Source organism: Gracilinanus agilis, chromosome 5, assembly GCF_016433145.1.
Source record: "Gracilinanus agilis isolate LMUSP501 chromosome 5, AgileGrace, whole genome shotgun sequence".
Taxonomy (NCBI): domain Eukaryota; kingdom Metazoa; phylum Chordata; class Mammalia; order Didelphimorphia; family Didelphidae; genus Gracilinanus; species Gracilinanus agilis.
In genome coordinates this window covers 260399530-260426399 of record NC_058134.1, presented here as the reverse complement: position 1 = coordinate 260426399, position 26870 = coordinate 260399530, and the positions used below count along the sequence as shown (strand labels likewise).

The window sequence follows — 26870 nt, the reverse complement described above, 5'->3', positions numbered from 1 at the left end:
TAACGTATGCCACCGAGTGACTGGGGTAAAGCTGACCCAAGAGACACGCACACCAAGCAAAATGGCATGGAAGTCAACAATGAGGGACGTGGCAAGATATATTCATACCATCACATCGTGCAAGAACACAAAGAAACATTGGCACAAGACCCACGAGGAGACAGGCAAAAGAAAAGGTTGGCACCATCAGCAAAAAGCATTCACACTGAAGCAAGAAAATTGTATAGGCCAGCTATGCGGGAGTCAAGTTGGTGTGAGCCTCAGAAGACTTCCATTTTGCCTCAACCATAAGCCTAGCGCATTCAGGCACGGAGTAAGAGGAGCGGCCTGAGAATTGGGTCGTATTAGCGGGAAATGAGGCTGTGGTCTTACGCCTACAGAACATCCCGTTCTGCAAGGCTGGAGGAGGCATGCATTTGGTGTTGTGTCTTACCTGATCGGGTATGGTCCAGCAAGAGATTGTCTTTGCCCAGGCACGGATCTCCCTGGGTGCTGTTGCAGGCCATATTCAAGTCCATCTTGCAGAAGGTCGGAGAGCTCGCCTGAGGAGCCGGAGGGATGTGCTTCTTTCGCTTCCTCGGGAGTTTCTGCTTCGCCATTGCCAAAGAGTAGTACATTCCAAAATTGTTGACAATGACAGGCACAGGCATGGCGATGGTCAGCACCCCGGCAAGAGCGCACAGGGCCCCCACTAACATCCCTGACCACGTCTGTGGGTACATATCCCCGTAGCCCAAAGTGGTCATGGTCACCACAGCCCACCAGAATCCAATGGGGATATTTTTAAACTGCGTGTGCTCACTAGCTGACGGGTCGTTGGGCTGAGCCCCAACTCTCTCAGCGTAGTAGATCATGGTGGCAAATATCAAAACTCCTAGTGCCAGGAAGATGATCAGCAGCAAAAATTCATTAGTGCTTGCTCGAAGAGTGTGTCCAAGCACCCTCAGCCCTACAAAATGGCGGGTAAGTTTAAAGATTCTCAGAATCCTGACAAACCTCACCACCCTGAGGAAGCCAAGCACATCTTTAGCAGCTTTGGATGAGAGCCCACTGAGTCCCACCTCCAGGTAGAAAGGGAGGATGGCCACAAAGTCAATGATATTCAACAGATTTTTGACGAATTCAAGTTTATTTGGGGAAAAGACAATACGCACTAAAAATTCAAATGTAAACCACACCACGCACACACCTTCTACATACGTCAGGGCAGGATCCGTCTCAATTTCATACTGTAGAACAACTTTTGTGCCATTGATCACTGGTTCTGTCTTGTTTATGATGGTATTGAAAGCCTCATGGGTCTCCAGGCAAAAGGTTGTGATTGAAACCAGAATGAAGAATAAAGAAGCAAAAGCAATGAACTGTAAAAGAAAAAAAAAGAGTTATCTTTGCTATCAGAGACTTTGATCAGAGTCTAAGAACAGCCATACCCTTAGATCAGAAAGAATTAAATATTACTTGGACATTTCAGTTGGGTTTTTACAAAAGTAAAATCAAACCCGTGGGTGTAAAATTAATAAGGTCTGTAGGTGTAATGTTTTTCGAGCACCGTATTGAGCTTGCACATTTAACCAGTTTTTCTTTATATAGAAGAAATTTTTCTTACTCTTTTGTCCCTGAAAGAATAGCTCTGGTGATGAAAAGAAAATTCACTCCAAAGGAAAGTTTATAGGTGAGAAACGCTTTAAAAGAAGTTTAAGATAATAGAGTGCACAGAGGCTAAAACCTTGTATTCATCCTCCCAGGAATCAGCACAAAATAAGTTCAGTTTTTCCTCTAGAGATATAGAATTTATTTCAGAATGGCTTAGGCTTTCCGAAATCAAAAAGTAATGTATCTGGAATCTAAATGGAAAAAAATAACAACTATGATATTATGAACCAAGCTAAAGGATTTCCTGTTATGAGCATAAGGTGTAAGAGAAGATGGAATCAAAAATGCTTTTTGAAACAGCTATAACTGAGTAAAGATACCAGCAGGGACTGGTAACACTTATTTTAACAGCAAAGAACTAACTTATCTTAGCATTTAGCAAGAATTGTCAGTTGAAATAGAAACTATCAAATAGAGTGTTTTCCACTTTCTTGACCCTGTTGCAACAATCTTGACGAAATCCTGCAGTCTTCAGTCATGGGGGCATGTGTCCCTTGGTCTCTGATTTCAAATTGGAAATTTAAAAAAGAATATTTTAAAAGTTAATCTGGCAAACCCGGCCTCAGCCACTTCCCAGCTGTGTGACCCTGGGCAAGTCACTTGACCCCCATTGCCCACCCTTACCACTCTTCCACCTATAAGACAATACACCAAAAATTAAGGGTTAAAAAAATAAAAGTTAATCTGGGGGAGCAGCTGGGTAGCTCAGTGGAGTGAGAGTCAGTCCTAGAGATGGGAGGTCCTAGGTTCAAATCTGGCCTCAGACACTTCCCAGATGCGTGATCCTGGGCAAGTGACTTGACCCCCATTGCCTAGCCCTTACCACTCTTCTGCTTTGGAGCCAATGCACAGTATTGACTCCAAGTCAGAAGGTAAGGGTTTAAAAAAAAGTTAACCTAAGTGCTCTCTTTTCATCAGTTACATTTGGTGAATTTTTTTTCAAATGTGAAAAAATCAGAGATGAATAGAATTTAATAATAAATTGAGAAAGATTAGAATGATTATTTCTTCACAATGCAAAAAAGTTCATTAACTCTGAGATTTCAAATTAATGACTAAAATTATCATAACAAACATGGTAAATTCCATCACTTAATATGTATAGAAACAAGTGAACTTAAAGTCTTGGCCATGGTATTAAAATTCTTCTTCCATTCATTCTTGTGACTGACTTGTGCCTGTTATGGAAATAGGAAATTGGGGAGAAAAAGAGATGCTTCAGAAGAAAGAGAAAAATGATTTACATATGATGAGAGACAGAAAGAGGTCTATCTTCCCTTTCTCATTATATGTGAAATGTTTATGTATATATACACACATATATATGATATGTACATATTTTATATGCATAAAAATCTAGGAATCATCAGAAATCATCCACATAAAGATGATCATTGAACTCCCAGAAACCAAGATAAATTGGAAAAACATAGAGATGAGGAAGAAATATTGTAGGACACAATTTTTGATACACATGGTCATAAGGCAGGGCATGGATGATAATCCAACAGAGGAAGATGGGAATGAATGTTTACTTTACTAAGTTAAGTGAAAAGCTAAAGGCAGAGTTGATGTTCATCAACTAGAGAATAGCTCAACAAATTCTAGTGCATGGAGGTAATGAAATAGGATTATACCTTGAGAAATAGTAAGTATAAAAAATTAGGAAAATTACGGAATATGATACAGAGAGAAATAGATGGAAACAAGAAAATATATATACTCCTCTGATAATGTAAGTGTAAGATTACCAATAACAAATAAAAAAATAAAAATATATCTTGTAAAAATGACCAAGCCTGTCTCCAAAAAAAAAGAAAAAAAATGAAATTCTTTTTTACAGAAGTGGTGACAATGGATGTAGAATATTGCATGTATATATTTTCATAATTTACTGATATATTACTTGATCTTACTGAGCTGCTTTTTTTATTAATTAGGATGTGACTGAGGATGAAAGTGAAAGTGAAATGTTTGTAAATAAAGGTTATAAATAAAATGTAAAAATAAAATTTAAAATATAAAAATTGAAGGATCACTTTCAAATGTGAGAGTCAATGATTCCAAAATTTTCTTTGCCAATCATAATTTTCCTACAAGTTTAGTCTTTGGAAAAGAAGATAAAAATTAATACTTCTCTCTACCCCTTTCAAGTTCCTTCCCTTCCCTTCCCTTCCATTTACATTTTTTCCCTTTTCCCTTCCCTACTGTTCTCCATTTCTATATCTGCCTCTTTGTCTGTCTCTTTCTATCTCTCACTGTTTTTTTTGTCTGTCTGTCTCTGTCTCTCTCTGCCTTTGTCTCTGTCTCTCTCCCTCTCTCTTCCTCCCTCCTCCCTCTTCATCCTCCCCTCTCTCCCTCCATCTCCTACCCTATCCATCCATCCTTCAATCCTCTTGGGTCTAGTAATTTGATATAAAACTAGGAATTAACGACATATGTTGGCCAGCATTTGCCAACTGTTTTTTATATAGTTTTCAGTTACAAATCTCTCAGTATCTAGCCAAAGCTTTTTAATAGGACCAGTATATCTCCCAGAGTAACCTATTTTAAGCAGAAAAACCTAAGCATGAAACAAAGATATGAAGTATTTTCCCTGATGCTTGTTTATTGAACCAAACAAACATTGGGGGCTGTTCATCTTTCCCAGAGAAAGTGAGTACAATAACAAATGATAAATTGTTTTTCCCCTTTACCTTTCTATCAGCCTTATCACTTTAATGTCCAGTTAGTGGTCTAATGGCCCCATGGAGAATGACTAGATAATTAATATTATTTCTATAGTAAAGAAATTATTATGTCGAATAAAACAGAGCCAGAAAAACAGAGTGAGATCCATGAAAGCAAATAAATTTTACAGAAAATTCCTGCCCATTTCTGGTGTGTCTGGCTACATTTTCTTTCTCTGCAGACATACAAGTTGAAAATGGCTTTCACTTGTCAGTGAGCTTTTTGCAGGCTTTGGAATCACAGATTCATGGAAGAATCACACATAGGCAATTTCACTGATTCCAAGTAAGTGCTGCAAATAAATACTTAGCACTGTAATCTAATGCATGAAAGTGAAAATAACTCATAAATCATCAAGCAGTTCTTTAGCCAGGGACTACTGTGCGTGGCCCTGTTAGATGCACAGATTTTTAAAATAACAAGTCCCCTACACTCATTGAGATTATAAGCTAATTAGGAAAATTTAACAAAAAGAAAGGCAACCTATAGTAGATGTCATTGCAAAATAAATATTAAAGAGCTGCAAAACAAAGTAGTCCATGAGATCTGAGGGGAAAGTTTGTAAGCCAAAGGGCTCAGTAAAAACTTCCTGGGTTCAGTTGTAGTAAACTGGATTTTAAAAACTGGAGAGGATTGTGGTATTCCAGATATAGAAAAGCAGCCAAGAAAAAGAATAGAGGCTACTTCATAAATTTAGGGAGAGAAGGGAACTTCTGGCTCCCCCATTTAATAGATGAGGAAATTGAGACCCAAGGAAGTAAAATGATTTTTCCCAAGTAGGAATGGCACTTAATGGCAGGGGATGAATTTGAATATAGATCTTCTGACTTCTAAGCTGTCCTCTTTCTGCCATATCAGATATAGGAAAATTGTATGGATGGGAATCCTATGAGACAAGACTTGAGAAGTAGAATAGTGGCAAGTTGTGATGAGCTCAGAAATTGAGGCAAAGAAATTTGAATTTCATTTAGTAAGCAATAGGAAACCACAGAAGAGCTCTTTTGTTTTATTTGTTTAAGCAAAGTGACCTGACCAAGAGGACGATTCTGTCACAGATGTGACCCTACTTTGGAGAGGATGGAAAAAATTGGATGATTTCTCAGGAGGTTACTGCAATAATTCCTGTCTATATTAGGAAGAAATGTTGCTTAAGTCCATTCAACAACACTTGGTAACTGATTGCATTTGAATACTGTTTGGAAATGAAAGATTGGGGAAAGGGGATAATGGATAATAATTTTCCAAACAATACTAAAATGTAGGAATTATGCAAGAAAATGCATTTAACTGTTGATTATAAACAAATGAGTCCACTTCTAGGGAGATACAGGAGAGAAGTCAAAGACAAAATAATGGCCCCAAAGGGATAGAGGTGTATCAATGATTTTACTGGTATTTGATAACTCCCTGCTGAAGAAAATCCTTCTATCCTTGCAGGTCAGAACCTTCTCTGCAATTAAAAGTCTTAAAGGTTTGCTGAGAGCATTCAGTGATTAAATGATTTGCCCAGGATCACAGAACCAGTATGTGTCTCAGGCAAAACTTGAATCCAAGATGAGATCTCTATCTCTTGTACCATGCTGTTTCTCCTCATAAAGACCAAAATATTCAAATTGTCATTTATATGTGGATAAAAACAATAAACAGTTCTTTGTCCATAGACTGGAGAATGTGCAGTTTATGGCATATAATAAAATTTGATAATAATAAATTAACTTGGTGATTATATATGAATTCAAAAATTCCTATCTGAACGAATCATTGCATCTTCCTCTATAACACACCTTATTCTTTGTTCTCATTATAGCTTTCAGTCCTTCTATCTATTACTTTCCCAGCCTATCATCACTGTTCTGGCTACCCACTCCTCCTAAAAAATTGACCTAAGGGTGAACCAGTTCAACTCTGCTATTTCAAACCCTTTGTCCTATCAATAGCCACCATGCCTTGTTAACAAAGAATGAGAATGAGAATGAATGAATGAAATTGTAAACACTGACTACCTAAAATTAGAACCAATATTATTTGTCCATGAGCAAAATCTTAAGACAGAAGAAATTTTTGAGATAATCTTGTTAAAGCCCTATCCAATGAGAGAATCTCCTCTATAATATCTTCTGGAAATAGCCATTCAACCTTTACTAAAATACTTTCAGTGATGAGTAGGAATTACTTATAAGGTAGTCTATTTCATCTTAAAAACAATCAACTTATTAGTATATATTTAATTTTCACCTAACATACCAAATTCCCACCCTGGATAATTTACACCATTAGTCTTCTTCACTCATTGCTAAAATGAGATAGAAGTCATTAAACCACACTGAAAAGTTCAAGAAAATTTATGTCATTTAATCACAACTAGACCCTCAATAGGGCAAAGTAATGCTTCTACCTTTAATTAATTCTCTATCATATTTACTATACTGGCACATTCCTTGAAGGTTCTGCATGTTGATAATAGGTGGTCACCCAATCAATTAGCTTTAGCCCAATTGCAGCTCAGGACTCCTGAGCTCAAGTATCCCATCATCATTAGCTTCTTCTATAGCAGAGATTATGAGCATGAGTCATCACTTGTCAAATTCATATCTTAATTCCAACTGCAGCTCTCTTAACTACTTGTGCCACTTGGTTACATCTTATTATATCCAGTCTAAGTGGTTCTAACCTCTCAGGATCTTTTTGGATTCTGACTACCATCAAGTGTGCTAGTAGCCTCTCCCAGATTTGTGTTACTAGCAAGTGTAATAAGCATGCTACAGATCCCATTATCTAGCTCACTAATAATTCCTCGAGCACTCTAATAAAGACTTACTTCCAGCTAGAAATGGAATGAAATCAATAATCAATAGGTCTAGTCATTCAAACAGTTCCAAATTTCTCTAGATATACTATACCCTAATTCATGTCTCTTCCTCTTTCCCATGAGAGAATATATATATATATATATATATATATATATATATACATACACATACACATACACACACATATAGTTATTTATTTCTAAGCGTTCAATTAATTAATTTGGGATATTTTTCCAAGGTCACATGGATCAGGATCTTTCCCTCCCCTCCTCCCTCCCACCCTCTTCCCATAGCCAATGAGCAATTCCACTGTGTTTTACATGTGTCATTGATCAAGCCCTATTTCCATATTATTAATATTTGCATTGGGATGATCGTTTAGAGTCAACATCCCCAATCATATCCCCATTGACCCATGTGATCAATCACATGTTTTTCTTCTGCATTTCTGCTCCCACAGTTCTTTCTCTAGATGTGGATAGCGTTCTTTCTCATAGGTCCCTAAGAATTGTTCTGGATCCTTACATTGCTGCTAGTGGAGAAGTAGTCCATTACATTTGATTGTGCCACAGTATATCTCTAAGAGAAAATATACACATAGATACATATCAGTGGTTCCCAAACTTTTTGGCCTACCACCCCCTTTCCAGAAAAAATATTACTTAACCCCCTGGAAATTAATTTTTAAAAATTTTAATAGCAATTAATAGGAAAGATAAATGTACCTGTGGCCTTCACCACCTCTCTGGATCACTGCAGCACCCACCAGGGGGCAGTGGTACCCACTTTGGGAATCACCGATATATATCATCTATATACCTACAGTGTGAGAGATTCGGTGGTTTAGTAGATAGAGGGATAGTCTTAGAACCAAGAAGACCCATGTTGAAATTCCACCTCTGATCTATACTGGTTATATGAACCCAGGAAAATTACTTGACATTTCTGTGTTATAGGGAACTGCCAAAGAATATAACTTGCAGAAGAAATGCTGACTGACAGTGACAGAGAGATTCTTCCTCTGGGAGTTCCTGATACTTCTGAATTCATAGGTCTAATCCCTATTTTGTATGATGAATATGAATACTCTTAAAATGCTATCTTTGTTCAGTTACCAATGAATTAATATGCTCCTAGAGAAACTGAACCGTTCATTTGAACATTAATCTTATAACTATGATGTTTATAACGATTATTGTAAATAACAATTTTCTCAACATTTATATTATGTTTTAATTCTTACAAAACATTTTACTAATTTTAATACCATAAAGGCAAAAGGACAAGTCTAACAGATGAGGGAACTGAGGCTCAAAGACCTTAGGTGACTTGCCTTATGGTTATACTTTTAGTTCCTTTAGGTGCCAGGATTCAAACCCAAGCCTCATAACTCCAAGCCAAGTGTGCTTAGTATACCATTAGATTTTCAGTATATGAGATATTTCAAAAGCTCTGGTATATTTTAAATAATAAAAGCTTAAATGTTCACTAGGATATTTATAGGAAAAAAGCTTTAAGAAGAAATTGAACCTAAACAGAAGGATGGTTTATAAGTTCTCTTCAAAGAAGTACAAAGGAATATATAAGACCAACTATTTAGAACTAGAATAACTAAATAGCCTAGTGGCTTAAGTGCTATGCCAGGAGTCAGGAAGAATCATTTTCCTGAGTTCCAATATGGCCTCAGACACTTATTTGCTATGTGACCCTGGACAAGTCACATAACTCTTTTCCTCAATTTCATCATCTGTAAAATGAGCTGGAGAAGGAAACGGCAAACCACTCCAATATCTTTGCTAAGACAATTCCAAGTAAGTTCACACAAAGTCAGGCATGACTGAAATATAATTTAGAACTAGAGGCAACCTTAGAAATCATGTACTCCACCTCACTGTTTTTACCCATTAGGAAACTGAGACATGCTGAGGTTAAGTGATTTGCCCCATGATCATATTTTTAGTTGGCATCAGAACTAGGATTCAAAGCCAGGCCTCCTAACACCAACTCAAATGCTTTCTCCATTAAATTGGGAAATTATCAGCACAAGTGAAAGCAAAGGTCTTAGATGGTAGCTAAATGGAAGGATGGTTTAAAAAAAATCTATTGTCTCCTAGACATAAAATTGGAAGGAACCTTAGAGGTCATTTGGTCCAACCAATTTTGGGTTGGGTTTTTTTTGGGTGGGGGAGCTTGGGGGTTTTGCATTTTACTAATGTAATTTGGATCAAGTAAGGTGAGCCTAAGATCATGTAGGTGGTAAATGTTAGAAGTGAACTTTAACAGGATCCATTAGCATTGGTTCTTCTGTGTAGTTAATCCAACGCCATTGCTGACAGCATATCCCTATAGGTCAGTGATTCCCAAAGTGGGCGCTACCGCCCCCTGGTGGGTGCTGCAGTAATCCAGGAAGGCAGTGATGGCCACAGGTGCATTTATTTTTCCTATTAATTGCTTTTAAAGTTTTTTAAAATTAATTTCCAGGGGGCAAAGTAATATTTTTTCTAGAAAGGGGCAGTAGGCCAAAAAAGTTTGGCAACCACTGATCTATAGGTCTTCAACAGCAACAAGACAGATTTTAAGGTTATACTTCCTCATTATGCTTTGAGGTTGAGAATAATCATAATGAAATACAGCACCATGAAGATCAGCTTGTGAAACAACACTCATTGCCTTAAATAAGCTAAAAAACAAATTCTATGAAGAATTTGATGAGGTCTCTAGACAAAGTCAATAGATTGTTTAATATTTAGTGACTTCAGTGGGAAGGTAGGTACCAGAGAAGAAAATAAAAATTATATTTGAAAACCAAAGAGGTCAAAGGTTTATAGAGTCTTGAGAATCCTCATCCTTTCTTTAGGAAGAGAGTCACAAAGCAGCTAAAAGAAATTGCAGTGAAAATAAGTTTGCAAGGAATTTGGCATGCAACCCAAGTAAATAATTCCTAATAATAGTATTTGCATAACACTTCAGCTTTGGCTAATGTTTTATTTACATGTATTATCTCTTTTGATCCTTAAGGCAACTCTGTAAGGTACTTACTATTCCTGTCAACATTTTACAGATGTAGAAACTGAGGCCAAGAAAGTGGTTTTGCTGGATTCACAAAGCTTGCATTGTCTAATCATGTCCAATTCTTTGTGACCCTGTAGATTATACATAGCACACCAATACTATTCTTGGCAAAGATACTGGAGTGATTTGCCATTTACTTCTCCAGTGGATTAAGATAAAGAAAGTGATTTGTTTAGGGTCACATTAAGTGTCTGTGGTCAAATTTGAATTTGTCTCCCTAATTCTAAGCCTAGTATTCTGTCAACTAAACCACCTAGTTGCCTCAATTTACACCACTAGGAAGCATGTAAAGTAAAATCCAAACTAAGTCCCATTGACTTCAAGTAAATTACTCTACCCATTATTTCAATTTCTTCCATGTAATTATGAGTACATTTATAATTGAAAGTAGAATAAAACCACAAATAGATATGAAATGAATCATTTCTTTTATTTTTGAGGATCTATTCTAATTAGTGATGATGGTGGTATCACCTCAAGAAACTCAACCACCCCAGGAAATGATGCAGTTTGGGAGAAAGTATCAATGACAAGCACAATGAATTAAACAATAGCAATTGGACCTATGTCATACAAATTCATAGTCACTTGTAGATGATTTTAAAATATCTCAAAAAAAGGGAAAACTTCAGAAAGAATAAGAGATTATCACTTGATTTTGCTAAGTGACTCTACTCTCTCCTAGTTCTCCTCCTACTTGTTTGATCAATCCTTCTCAGTCTATTTTGCTGGCTCTTCATCCAAATAATGCCCAAGGTTAAATTCTAGACCCTCTTATATATTTCACTTAAGGGAACTCATCAACTACTTTGGTTTCAGTTAGCCTCTTTATAATTCTCAGATTTACTTATATCACCCTAACATCTCCCCTGACCTTCAGTTTCACATCTCTAACTTTCTATTTTACATGTTTAAGTAGATACCTCCTAAATGTCTTAAAAAACCACATGTCAAAACTGAAATTATGATGTTCCCCCTTTCCCTACACCCTCCTATCTATTTTTCCCTATAATTATGAAGGGCTCCAACATTCACCCAATCAGCCAGAACCTGAAATCAAGGTTTCATTTTCAAAGTATCCTTCTCTCTCATTCATACAATTGGTTGTCAAGTTCTAACAATTTTCTCTTTGTAACACCCCTTATATTATATGCCACCTTTTCTCTTTCATCACTGTCTCACCTTGGTTCATGCCCTCATCATTTCACACCTGGACTTGTAATAGATTTCTGGTTGTTCATGACTCATTCTCCCTACTCCAGTGTATTTTTTACTCTGCTGTCAGATTGATTTACCCAAACTCTAGATATGATTATGACATATAACTCAGTCTCCCATCATGAAACTTCAGTAGCTTCCTATTATCTCTAGGATCAAATATAAAGTTACCTGTTGGCATTCAAAATCCTTCATAAATTGGCACCATTATAACTTTCTAGTCTTTTTACATCTTGCCCCCCTTCCAAACAATACAGTCCAATGACACTGACTACCTTGTCAGTCCTCACACAAAACTCCATCTCTAGTTATTTTCACTGGATGTTCCTATGCCTGGAATTTTCTAAATCTTCATCTAGATCCTTGACTCTTCCTGACTCCCTTGAAATTCCAGCTAAAATCCCCATCTTCTGCAAAAAAAAAAATTTCTGAATACCCCTTAATATTATTGTCTTGCTTTTATTGACAATGCTCAATTAAGCATACATGTGCATATAGATATGAATATATGTATACATACATATGATTGTATATATTTGGGACATCATTGAATGTTATCTCCACCATTAGACAGAGTTCTTTGGAAGTTTTTGCCTTCTTTGTTTTCCTATAACTTATTCCCATTACTTAGCTAATAAATTGTATTTACAAATTGCTCATTGAATGACTGAGAGTACCATGAACATATAAACTACAACCCATCATATCTACTTAATACAAGTAAATCTCTATAAAAATATTTATGACACATACATGAATGATGGTTTCAATTAGGTCAGTCAAACATTTAGTAAATACTTACTAAGCCAGAGTCTCAGCTGAGCTCTAAGGATATATTTGTTGCCTTCAAAAAGTTCACATTCTAATGGAAGGGACAATATGAGGATAACTAGGTACATATAAGATATACAAAGAGTAGATGGTGATCTCTTGGGAAGAAGGTAGTAGCAGGTGTGTGGCTCAGAAAGGCCTTCTGCACAAGATGGGGTATTAGATGAGTCTTGAAGTAAACTAGAGAAGCTAAAAGGTGCAAATAAGGGGGTGGAAGTTTCTAATCTTGCACAGGTATCCATCAGATATTTTAAATATTTATTTTATCAAATTATAATTCAAATAAATTTGGTGGACCTTTAAAGGAGAGTATCTGTAAAAGGCACAGATCAAAAAAGACATGGAGATATTATATTCCCTTCACTCCCTGTGAAGCACATTAATGCTCATAGGTAGAAAATGCAGATCCTTTGAAGGAGTAATGCATTATTTTTAAATATTTAAAGATGGCAGAAAAAACAACTGAATAGCCATTAAGCCCCATTGTTTTCTGAAGTCCAGATACTAAAAGTAATTGATAGAATCAGCAGATATTACCATGAAATTTTTGTCTGGACACAGCTGTCTGCTCTTTTCCCCTGATCTTTCTGCTATTCTTCAATCCCCTTTATAGTAATAATTCTTCTTGTAGTTTGCCCACTTTGGAAAGAAGTACTAACTTAAGTGAACCAGAGGTTGAAAGGGACTTTCTTTCCTAAATTTCTAGAAGGTTCAATAATGTTCTGTCCTCCATGAGAATTTTCTTTGGACAAAGGAGACCTCTTTGGGAATGAAAGAAAGAGAAGAAAAAGTCTACTACTTCAAACTTCAAACTTTCATTACTGGAATGATGCCTTCTCAATAATTATGATGGACACACTCCGTAGAGCAAAATAAAGTTGACCCAGCATGAATATTTCATCCATTTAATTTTCTTTATCTATCAACATTCTTTTGTGGAATCTTATGTTCCCAAGAACTCTTTCACCTACTAGCCAGTAACAAAGGTAAATAATTTTATAATGCCTCCATCATCAATCTGTCAGAACATGGAAAGGAGCCAGCCCTTTTCCTGCTGTTTCTTTTTATTTGAGAGATTTAAAACTAGAAAATAGTATTGACTGTGGTAAGGCAGATTTTGCTCTCCACTGTCATATCCATTTTTCAAATTGTGTATAGTCATGACTTTGAGGATATAGTTTTTTAAACAATACTAGAATTAGAGTTAGAAAATCTGGGTGTGAATCTGAACACTTACTACTATGTAACTTTAAAGTCACTTTGTATCCCCCTTGACTTTTCTCTCTCTCTTATTCCCGACATCCAAAGTAATTTACTCATCATATTTATAGTGGTTTACCCATATTTCATGTCATCCCAACATACCTGCATCCAAAACACTAAGAACACAACCTGTCAATGTCAATTGAAACATATATCCTATCTTATAATGAAAATTGATTGGGGGGGGAGGATAATTAATGGAAAACTCAGATGATTCATTACTTGGACATTAATGGTTTTTCAGGGACTTCTCAGTGATACATCAATGCCAAAATTAGATCTCTATATTGAGCATTTTTATAAAACTACTGTTCATGATCTTTCCCTTTTTAAATTAAATTGTGTTTACTTCTATGTGTACATGTTATGTTTATACACGAGAATGAAATGTTCTTTGAAGTCAAAGATGATTTTGGTTTTTGTCCATTCAGACTGATTGTCTCTCTTTTCAATCCCAATATTTCCCATCTTGGTGTCATGATCTCCTCCCTTGCATACCACAAAATCCTCCGTTTTCTTCAGATCCAGCGTTAGTCTTGCTTTCTAAATGAAACCTGGAAATATTGACCAGTGACAAGAGTGCTAACTCTGGAAACACAGACTCCAAATACTACCTTTGATACTATATGTATCACTTCAAGTAAATCATTTAATCACTCTATACTTCCGTATCTTCATTTTTAAAACAAAGCACTTTGACTTGGTGTTCTCTAAGCCCTCTTAATCCTGCTAAGTCTATGATTTCTCCAACAACTAGTGCTCCACATTTATCTACTTTGTATTTGTTCTCTATGTATTTACAAACACACATATTGTACATATCGTAGAAGTACACATACTCCTTAAAAGGAAGCACTTTATCAATTTGATCTGTTGTATCCCTACTGTCAGGCACAGTGTCTGTCACATAGTAACTTGAATAAAATTTCAATGATTAATTTTTTGTCTTGTATCCTCTCCACTTGCACATAACTGACATTTAATACATATTGATTAAAATTATTGAGTATATACTTTCAAACCACTAGTTTTTTTACAAGCTACACTATCTTTGGGAGTCCTGTATTATTTCCATTTCTCAAATAAAGTTCTAGAAACACTGAGAAATCCATGACTTTTCTAAGTCAATTTTGATGGTCGGTGGAAAAGAAAGGATTAAACCCTGACATTTCACTCAGTCCATTGAACTGACTTTATTAATTCAAAAAAGCACACATCTGTGGCTTGCCATTAATCCACTTCTTTCTCAGCACTTTATGTCACCAGAAACTCTTAAATTGCATGCAAATTCACATCTTGGGAATGAGTTTTACCTTAATTAGCCAATGTTTTTTGTTCCCAGGATCAGCCTCTGGAGAAAGAAAACATCTCTTTCATTATATCCTCAAGGGCTGGCCAAGCAGCAGCAATTATGGCTGCACTGTGTGTGCTGACTTTATACTGAGCCAAAATTGATTTTAACTTCTTATGAAGTTAGTGTGATGAAACATCTGCCCCGGGTGAACAAGTGTGCTTTATGCTACAAAAAATAGATGCCTGATTTTTCCACCAAATATAGAAAGAAAGAGAAATAGAGAAAATGTGTAATAACAGTTCTAGATAAGGCTGGCCAGTTGTAGTAGTGGTAGTGGTAGTGGTTGTGGTAGTAGTAGTAGCAGTAGCAGTAACAGTAGTAGTAGTAGTAGTAGTAGTAGTAGTAGTAGTAGTAGTAGTAGTAGTAGTAGTAGTAGTAGTAGTAGTAGTAGTAATAGCAGCAGCAATAGTAGTGGTAGAGGTGGTGGTGGTGGTGGTGGTGGTAGTAGTAGTAGTAGAAGTAGAACTAGAGGTAGTAGCAATAATAGCTAACTTTATATAGTGCTTACTATGTGCCAAGGACTATGTTAAGAGTTTTACAATTATCATCTCACTTCATCCTCACAACAACCCCAGGAGGCATATGCTATAATTATCATCATTTAACAGATGATAAAACAGAGGCAAACAGAAGTTGTGATTTGCAAAGAGTCATATAGCTGGTAAATATCTATTTGATACTAGATTTGGATTCTAATTTTCCTTTCTCCAGGACCTGTGCCCCATCTACTATAACACCTAGCAGAATTTTATAAAATATATCCCATATAAAAAGAGTACAATAATAAGTAGGAGAAATATAAATATTCACTACAAGTCTTCGCTGGGATAGGAAGATGTTTCCAAGTACTGCCAAACACTGCCAGTAATGTGACAGTCCAGGTTTTATTGAGTATGGCTCCAGAATAGGAAGTGCCTGCCTCACATATGAATATAAAGCTAGTTAGATGCAGAGAAGCTCATCACAAATATGATCAGAAACTGATGGATTTTTCAGCCACAACCATTCTCCAAGACCATCTATCAAGACAAAGAAAGTTTGTATTACGGTGACAGATCTGCTGCATTTGTCAATTTTGCTTCGTTGTTTTTCCTTGTAATTGTGGGATGTTTGAGAAAGTGGAGGTTACATTGTGAAATGTCTACCTATGCAACTGTGAGTGTAAAAATAGATGGGAAGGAAGAAGAACAACAATGACTATAAGAAGAAGAAGAAAAGGAGGAGGAAGAAGACAAGGAAGAGAAGAAAGAGAAAAAAGGCAAAAGAGATCGAGGCAAAGAGAAGGAAGAAGAGAAAAAGATCAAGAGTGAAAATTAAAAGTACAAGAAGAGGGGCAGCTGGGTAACTCAGTGGGTTGAGAGTCAGGCCTAGAGACAGGAGATCCTAGGTTCAAATCTGGCCTCAGACACTTCCCAGCTATGTGACCCTGGACAAGTCACTTGACCCCCATTGCCCATCCTTACCACTCTTCCACCTAGGAGCCAATACACAGAAGTTAAGGGCTAAAAAAATTTAAAAAGTATAAGAAGAATATGAAGATGAAGGAAATGAAAATTATGAAGATGATGATAATGAAACCTTATAAGCCTATGATGTTGATTGTCATTCAACAGCTGAGCAAAGGAAATTCATTTAACTATAGCAGGGAAAGGCTGTAGAATAAGGACATAAATAAAGAATGAGTTCAACCAAATTCTCATGCAAATTTACCTAGACCAAAATTCTTCCCCTACACCAACTTTATTAGTTCCCTCATAGCTAATTTAATTTCCATTATGAACCTGTATTTTATGACATAAGATATATGGATAGGGAAAGAAATTAGGTCAAAACAAGACAGAGAACAACTATTTTGTGCTCCCCTATGTGTTTATCATCTTTTTATTTCTAAATCATGTATCCATTTTGATTTATCATTATATATCGTGGGAGTTGTTGATCTATTTCTAATTTCTGCCATACTGTTGTCCAGTTTTTCTAGTAGGTTTGTCAAATAGGGAACTCTTCCAAAAAATTGGATCTTTTAGTTATGTCAAATGCTAGGTTACTATGGTAATTTACAATTGTGTGTTGAGTGTGCCTCATCTATTCCATTTGTCTTCCACTCTATTTCTTAGCCATTGCCAGATTGCTTTGGTGGTTGCTGCTTCATAATATAGTTTGAGATCTAATACAGCTAAGTCACTTTCATAATTTTTTCATTAATTCCCTTAATATTCTTTTGTTCTTCCAGATGAATTTTATTATTGTTTCTAACTCCATGATAATGTTAGGTAGTTTCATTGGTATGGCACTGAATAATTTAATTAATTTTGGAAGAAATTGTCATTTTTGTCATCTTGGCTCAGCCTACCCATGGATAATTAATGGTTTTCTAATTGTTTAGATCTGACTTTATGTGAAAAGTATTTTGTCATCGTGATTATATAGTTCTTGAGTTTGTCTTGCCAGGTAGATTCCAGTATTTTATATGGCCTATAGTTATTTTAAACAGGATTTCTCTAACCCTTGCTGTTTGGTTTTCTTCATAGTAAAGAAAAATACTGATGATGTCTATGGGTTTGTTTTATATTCTGCAACTTTGCTAAAGCTGTTAACTGTTTTTATTAGTTTTTTTTTTTAGTAGCAGATTCTCTAGTTATACTATCATATCATCTACAAAGAGTAAAAGCTTTATTTCCTCATTGCCTGTTCTAATTCCATCCATTTATTCTTTTTCTCTAATTGCAATAGCTGGAATTTTTAGTGTAATATTGAATAGTATTGATGATAACAGGCATCCTTGTTTCATTCTTGATCTTATTGGGAGAATTCCAGTTTATTTTACAGATTTTTTTATATTTTATTTCTTATATATTTTATATGTATTTGTTATATATTATTTATATTTACAAAATAATTTGCTGATGCTTTTAGACAGATGTTATTTATTATTTTGATGGATGTTCCATTTATTCAAATGTTCTCTAGTGTTTTTAATAGGAATTGTTTTTTTTTATTTTACCAAAAGCTTTTCCTGCATCTATTAAAATAATCCTGTGGTTTCTATTGGTTTTGCTATTGATGTGGTCAATTATGTTGATAGTTTCCCAAATATTGAACCATTCCTGCATTCATGATATTAAACCCAACTGGTAATAGTATATGATCTTTGTAATAAATTGCTGTAAACTACTTGCATTTTGCTTAAGATTTTTGCATCAAGATTCATCAGGATATGGGTCTATAGTTTTATTTTTCCTGTTTTTGTTCTTCCTGATATAGGTATCAATAACATATTTGTGTCATAAAAGATTGATTATTTTAATCCAATCTAGCTGTTTGGATTCCCAATTTTAAAAAGCATTACTGAGGATGTCAACAAAGAGGTAAAAATTATAGGCTGAAGACTGCAGAGGCAAAGCATTGTGCCACAAAAATTATTAAAGAGCTTTAAGATCCATCATTTGATGCTGCTAATGGTACAGGACAGAGAATCTTCTTAGTGTAGGGAGTGAAAGCCCTGGGCTGAGCATTAATCTATGGGACCACAGCATTTTTATTTCGTATAAACAAATGGATAATTAAGCCAGAGGGGATCTAACTTCTTTGCTTATAAAATATATTTAGACATTTAAAAAACGAATAATTACTAGGAAATAGTATGGCATAATGGATAAAGAGCTGGTTTCAAAACAAGAACAAACTGGGTTCAAATAAGTGCACACAGATTACGTGACATTGTGATATAATCTTTGTGCCTCAAGAACCTCTCTAAGACTATATATCGAATAGTAGGTAATGGGGAGTCCCTGCATTGATAGAAGACATTTCTTCATTAGATCTTATACCAATGAAATCAGTGATCAAGTTAAATATAATTTTTCTAAGTAATATCCTATTCAAGAGAATGTCTATATCAGTAAAGAAAGTTAAGAACTAAGATGATTACTCAGATATTGGACCAAACAACCCAAAACACATAGGCATATGTTATTTGAATAATTGATGCAACTCTATCCACCCCAAACAACTGCATTTTCTGCCTGAATTAATGATGTCAACATTTTTCAAACTGAGTCCCATGTGTTATTGCTGTTCTGGGAGTTTTGAATAGGAGCAGAGTATGGAGCCAATTTCCCCTCTCTTAAATAATAAAGAAAGATAAATGCTGGAGACAGGTGTCAGTAATTGCTAGCAGTCCCTTACTCTATAAATATGTTTACACTTGAGTAAGCTTCTAGAAAGGAAATAGAGGAAAGTCTCAGGGAAGCACCAGCACAGATGCCAAAAGTTACCAATGTAGCAGTCATGGAATATGCTCCCATGCCTTCCCTCGTCAACCGAAACTTCACCACCATCCCCTCAACATACTAATCTCTAATTTAGGAGAGTATGCCTTTGATTCCCATCAATCTGTAAATTCCTCCCTGTTTATCACTTTTATTACTTATCACTTTGAAGTAGGCAAAAACAGAACAACCATAAGAGTTTCCAAGGAGGAAAGCATTACTCCATCACTTTCTCATCCCATGTCTCATGTTAAGAGTTAGATGTATCTTCTCTTTTGGCCATACTTCTGATTCCCTACCCCAGTCACCACAGCTAACCTTCAAAATGGCATAAGGTGCTAATTTATTGATGTAACAAGAGGAATAAAGATTATTGAGGAGAAAGGAAGAAATTGAGAGGGAGAAGGAGGTGGGCATGGAAGGACTGACTAGTACATTCTTGAAGAAACATAACTGCTATTGTAAGATGCATCAGGAATAGTTTCCATCTCTGGAAAAGGGCAAAATTGATTTTAGAGTACTTCAGTAAAAGGGGCTATATCCTGCTCAATGCTGTGTCATAGAAGGAAAGCTGGGAATTCATCTTACCCAATCATTTTTCAGACGTTGCCCTGCTCTCAATATGGTAAAGATCCTACCTCCCTTCCCAGCAGCTCTAAAAAGCCATTATCAGAGCCTCTATGGAGCAAAAATACTAGATTCTCAATATTCTACAAGATGGAAGAAGATCCCAAGGATAACCCCTCTTGACCAAGTTCCCTTTCTACTTCTTCTTTCCTGTATTGCTTACAAAAAGTCCCTGACAATGGCCACCCCAGCCCCAGCCCCAGTTCCACGATATCAGTGGCTGGTAAAACACTGGAAGAGTGCTTCCATTTTCCTGGTTATTCCATCACAAAGTCATAGTCCAACATGGTGTTATATTAAATATGAAATTGTGCCTATAGAAGGCATTTATTATAATTAGCATTTTCCACTCCTCTCTCTTTTTCTCTCTAAAATTTCATCCAACCCTCTTACAACAAGTATATAAGTATCTTCAGGCTGCATGTACATGGGTTCTGCCAATAAATTACAAGCCAGAAAGTGCTTTGAGGTAAAATTAGTTTGAAAAATGACGATCTAAATATTTCTTCCCTTTTTTAATGCACACTGACACAGCTCTGAGACACGTTCCTGCATCTTTCCTTCCCCCTCACCCAGCTACCCTTTATTTTCTCCTTTCTACTTCCCCCTGCAGAAAGAAAGCAGTGGCCATTTTTCCAGGTTATTTAGCTCATTTCAGTTTGGTAGTGAGTTTTGTAGCACTTGTCCTTGATGTACTGACTGCACAGAGCAAGAACACTGCTGAATATTTAATAAGACCTTGGAAATACTACATTTAATATTCTCTTGTGCTCTCCTGATGCTGACTTAAAAGGAAACCTAAATAGTGCCTTCCATCGGGTGTAACAATCCTGAAAATACAGTCAGCAAAATAGTCTTTGAAATGATACTCAGCACTCAACTGTCTTCTAAGAATGAAATTCTAAAAAAAGATTGAGAATGTGGGTAAAAATCATAATGATGCAGTTGATAGGCATTTAAAAATTCTATCAACATTCTTTTTCTCCTTAAACTTTTATTTTATTTTATTTTAAGCTATCAATACTTCCTCTGCAACCACATGTACTTCTAGATTTTATTTTGGGGTGAATCATAGAATTAAAGATTTAGATCTAGAAGACACTGTTAAAGTCCAATTCCTTTATTTTGTAGATGAGGAGACTGAGGCTGAAAGAGGTTAAGGTGCTTGCTTAGAATTATGCAGCTAATAAGTATCTGAGGCAGGATTTGAACCCAAGTTTTGCTGACTCAAAGTTCAGTATGTTATTTCACTTCATCATGATAGCATACTGGTTTTGTATGGTCATCACTAGAAGAATCTGCTGAGCCACCTACCTGGCTGCCCACTCTGTTCTCCTCAGCTAATCTCTTTGAGAAAGTCACTTACACTAGGTGCCCCCTTTTCATCTCCTTTCACCCTCTTCTAAACCCTCTGCATTCTGGCTTCTAATTACTCATCCAAGTGAAGCTCCTCTCCAAAGTCACCAATACTTGCCAAAGCTAATGGTCCTTTTTTTTTTATCATTTCTCATTCTTTCTGATATCTCTAAAGTATTTGACACTGTGAATCACCTTATCTTCACTGGTGCTGCCCTCTCCTTGTTTTCCTATCTGCCTGGTCACTTGTTTCTTTCTCTTCTTTGCTAGATCATCATCCAGACCATTTCTCAAATCTCATCAATTCCCAGTTTCCTAAGCTCTAGTCCATCACCATCAAATGTTTTTTGGGTGTCAGTCAAAACAGAAATAATTTCTCTCTCCCCAAATCTTCACCCTTTTCCAAATTTCTTATTACTGTGAAGACCACTATCATCTTTATCACCTAAGATCATAATTTCACTTTACTCCTTATTCCTACTCACCTCACCTTTGCAATCCATTTTCAAATTTTATACATTCTGTCTTCTACAACTCACTTCTATCTTCTATGTACTCCCAGAAGCACAGCCCTAGTTCAACTCTCCTTTCCCCTGAAAGACTGAAACAGCTTCCTATAGAGTTCTTCTGAGTCAATTCTCTCCACATTCCAATATTAGCTCAATTAAGCTGCCAGTGATTTTCCTAAAGTATAGATTTATCAGTGACAGTCTCATACTTGGTAAACCACAGTAACTGGTACCTTTACATCTCCAGGATCAAATATAAAGTCATCTATTTGACATATAAAGACCTTGCTAGTATCTCTGTCTGAGAATCAATACTAAGAATTAATTCCAAGGCAGAAGAGCAGTAAGGGCTAGGCAATAGGGATTGAGTGACTTGCCCAGTTCGGAAGTGTCTAAAGTCATATTTGAACCCATGACCTCCTGATTTCAGGATTGGCTCTCAATCCACTAAACCACCTATCTCCCCCTGACCCTGCTAGTGTTTTTTTTACATTTAATCCACTCTATGTGATTTATGATCCAGTTACACAGTCTTTCTTGTTTCTTGATGTAGAGTTCCTAGATGTTTCTTGAACATAATAGGTCATCTGCTCATTCCCTCCATCTTACTTGGGCATACCTAGAATATTTAGCACCTTCATCTCTCTCTATCTGAGTTTCCCTAATTTCCCTAAAAACTCATCTTAAATCTCACCTTCTATAAGAAGCTTTTCCAGTATCCTATCCATCCCTCTCCAAAGAGTGCCTTTCCTCAATTTACCTTCTATGTCCTTTGTCTATATCTTGTCAGCATAGTTATTTACATGCTATCTTCCTTATTATGATGTGAACTCCTACAAGATGGTATTTTTTCCATTTTTTAAATTATTTGTTGGCATCCTAAACACTTAGCATATTACCAGAAACATAATAAGCTTTAAAAAAAACTTTACATTCTGTTTTAGAATTGCTATTTAGTATATCAGTTCTAAGGCATAAGAAAAATAAGTGACTGACCCAGGGTCACACAGCTAGGAAGTGTCTGAGGCCAGATTTGAACCCATAAAAGCTCTTAATAAATACTTGCTAACTGACTTTCTCAGAAAAAAATGCTGGAATTATTATAAGAAATACCTTCATACAAATCCTGTCTCAGAAATTCACTAGCTGTGTGACCCTGGGCAAATTGCTTAGTCTCTTTGTGCCTGTTTTCTCATCTCTAAAAGGGAGATAATAATAGTACCTACCTCACACGTTTATTAAAACCCAGCTGATTCCCAAAATAACCAAGAATTCAACGGCAGAGATTATGACTATTGTGCTTATTTATGCTTCGGTCTTTGAGGAATTTTCAAGACAGAATTAATATAAATGAAGAGGTCAAGACATAATATGAAAAGAAAACAAATGAAGCATTTTGCAAACTTTAAAACACTATATAAGTGCTAGAAATCATTAGCAATCAGTTTACTTTAAATATAAGACTGTATTCATAAGCTTCTTCCTAATAACTTTAGACTAAAAGCAGTTTTTAGTTGTTGTTTTCTTCTGGTATTTCATGAGAGAAACTTAAATGAAAAGTTAAGACTATTACAAAGAATAATATCATTTATAGTTTCTTGGCATGTTTTTAGTATAATATTTTCTTAAAAGTCAGTGCCTTTGCTTAGGGAATCAGGGAAGAAAATACTTGTCATATTTTGAATTCTGAAGTTTTCTAAAATTCAGCTGATTTCCCATTGTAACCAAGAATCAGAGAAGTAGAGATTGACACTTTTCTGCTTAATAATGCTTCAGGTTTTGGAGAACTTTCATAATAGGATGAATATAAATGAATGGGTCAAATGTATTTAGCTTCTGCCTTTCTCTACCGCAGCTCTTTAAAATGACATTAAAAAATCAATCTCTCTCACCAGTCTAATCATAAGAGCTTATATTTACATGGGATATTACAGCCTTAAAAAATACAAAAATCTGTGAAGTAGGTAGTACAAATATTATTTCAATTTTAGAAATGAGAAAATAGATAGAGATCGAGTCAGAACTAGAATAGGGCCTTCAGGACTTTGTCCAAAGAGACCAATCAATTCATTAATCATCAAGCACTTATTAAACACTGTGTGCCCAATAATATGGTAGACTCTGGGCTATTAAGGCAAAGGTAGTCTGCCCACAAAGAGCATGTGATTTTTTTTTGGGTGCACATCTGAATCATTTTGTTAGCAAGGCTAGTTACTTAAAATAAGAAATTTTAGTAACTAATCCTCACCTCCTACTCAGCTAAATTTGTCTTAATCACTTGATACATTATTTTCACAACAAAAACTATGAAGGTGATTTGTGATTATATATTATACTGCTAGGGCACTAAAGCGCCAAGATTGCTGTGTATGGCTCTTCTTAGAGAAGCGAAGTTATCTGCACGGTCCATGATTGGTGAATTTGATGGGAACAGGAAAGTGAACCTGTGATTTATTTACTGTGGTGAAATTCCAGGTGAGAAAATTCCTTCTGGCAATAGAACTCAATAATTTCCTATTGAAATGAAAGTCTTAGAAGAGTTGCCTGGTATGTCACAACAAGGCAAATATAGAAATATGTATTATATAATAACATATATCCAACCTATGTTATATTACCTGCCTTCTTGGCGATAGAGGAGGGTTGCGAGAGATAGAGAGAACACGGTTTTCAAAATATAAGACAACAAATATTAAAAATTGTATTGGCATGTAATCTGGAAAAAATTATTATTAAAAACAAAACCTCAATAATCCTCTTTGGCTCCCTATTGCCTCCAGGATCAATCCTTTAAAAAAGAATTATCTGGGCACTGAGAGGTTAAATGATTTTCCCCAGAGGTAATGCAGCCAATGTATGTTCCAGAGGCAGAACTTGAATTCAAGCCTTCATGACATCAAGGCTATCTTGTCAAAATACTACAAAATGTCAAAATACTACATTTTGCCATTTCCCTTAAATTCACATTTTCTAAGTCATTACAATAACCTTAATATCATAAGGCTATTTAAAAAAAATCATTGTCATCCCCACTATACTGAATTCCAATAAAAAATTCATATTATAGCAAATATACATAGGTTTATGTAGGATCTTCATAATCATATTCCTTTCTCACTGCTTATGAAAGTAGTGTGAGACTTGGGGCTCATCATAGGTGAGCATGTTCTAATAATACTATAACTACTTATACCCTCAAACCTTAATAGCAAACACAAACAGAGCTATACAGTTTGGAGCTATTAGCTGTAAAGGACCCAAATTCTTTATTGTGGGTTTGAAGTATGAAGAACCTGGAAGTATATATAGCTATGAAAAGGGAAATAGTATGTGGAATATTTCTCTCATTTTTAAAAAATTAGATTAATTATAAATTGCATTTTGTGGTCTTAGTTTTGGACTTTGGAAGACCTGTGTTCGAATCCTCATTTTGGCATATGCTAGGCATGGGAAATTCATTCAGTCATCTACTTATTCAAAGCAAATCTCAAAGATTACAAGAGGTTTGTTGCCAGTATGCATTGGCAGAGGGAGTTTCAATATCAGTAGTTTCCCAGGCCAAAAGAGACACAGATCTAAACAAAATAAAATTAGCAGTGCAATTTAAACTCTCTCCTACTATATCCCCAATCTATTATTGCCAACAGTGACATCTATTTGCAACAAGATGGATGCTTCCTGCAGTGGGCTTTGAAATAACAAAAGAAATTAATGTTTGATAAGATATTTCCCTAGTTTATTTCTAGTCTTCCTCTCCATTGTAACTTCAAATGCAGTTGAACAAAAATAGGTCAATTTTCTTTGTTACAAAGTTGTACACTTGAATTATTCTGAATAAAATATACTTTAAGTCCTCCAAAACCACCAATTTCAAGGCAAAAAAAAGCTGAAGGAATGTCTAGGTGGTTGAAATAAACTGTCACATATAATGGATAAAGGGTGAGAAATAGAATTGGGGACATTTAAGTTCAAATTATGTCTATTATACATATCACACAACAATGATCAAGTCACTATTGATGTTCCAAAAATATTTCTAAGGTTTATAATTTTAAAGGGGCTAATTATCTAGATCAAAGAATGGCATTTCTACATAGGGAGTCCCAAACTCATTAACCTCTCCCTCAAAAAAAGTGGGAGTAAAAATATAGATGGATATGATACCAGAAGTGAAAAACATAAGATATAGATTCAGAGATGAAAAGGACTTCTGAAGATATCCTATGCAACACCCACGTTTTATTTGTGAAAAAAAAAAGCCTAAGGAGATCATTTAATTAGCAAATTGTCCTATTTGAATTTCAGAGTACTAAGCCATCCATAAGTACCAAGTTCATCCATATAGATTCTGTTTGGTAGAACACATTTTAAAATATGGACTTTTCAAGGTATTTATTTTTAGAGTAAATATTAGAATACAAAACTGTTCCCTCAATATGCTCCCACCATTAGTCTCAAATGTTGAAACTTATCCTTCAATATTCTGCTCAAATGGCATTTTCTTCACAATGTCTTCCCTTATTCCTTGGCTGGAAATAATTGTTCATTCCTCTGAATTTCATCATAACTGATTCAGATTTTTTATACATAACTAAATTCTATTTCAGTATGCTTATTTTTGCATGTATTATCTTCCCTAAGAGATTGTGAGTTCCTTTTATTTTCTTATAAGCTTACTCCTTTCACCTAGTACACAGTATATTGAACAAAAAAAAACAATAAATATTTTTTGAACAAAAATGTCAATGAAAGAATGAGTCCTTACTGAAGAGGAGGGTGACGTTGATGATGGCTAACATTTCTGAGCTCTATGAATTTTGAAAAATGCTTTATGTATATAACTTCATTAAATCTTCACAACAACCCTGTGAAGATGATGTTAGCTGCCCCATTCTACATATGAGAATAAGACTTGAGGTCAAATGACTTGTCCAGGGTCACACAGCTAGTCTGAGGAAAGATTTGAAGATATGAACTTGGCTCTTCCTTACTTCAAGTCCAACACTCTATCCATTGTGTCACTCATCACATAAGGAAAGTGACTGTTTTTCAATGAAAAGAGGAATGGTAACTTTTCATTTAAATGAAGAAAACGAGGAGGAAGGAAGGAAGGAAGGAAGGAAGGAAGGAAGGAAGGAAGGAGGGAAGGAGGGAGGGAGGGAGGGAGGGAAGGAAG

General features: G+C 35.6%; 1 protein-coding gene across 4 annotated transcripts in view; it reads right to left on the bottom strand.

Moving 5' to 3' along the window:
• KCNC2 (potassium voltage-gated channel subfamily C member 2) overlaps positions 1-26870 on the bottom strand; it is a 288840-nt gene that overhangs the window by 10649 nt on the left and 251321 nt on the right. For all 4 annotated transcript variants that reach the window (XM_044677998.1, XM_044678000.1, XM_044677997.1 and 1 more), the window contains exon 2: positions 434-1361. In XM_044677998.1, coding sequence (XP_044533933.1) covers positions 434-1361 — 928 coding nt within the window. The remainder of the gene's footprint in view (positions 1-433; positions 1362-26870) is intronic.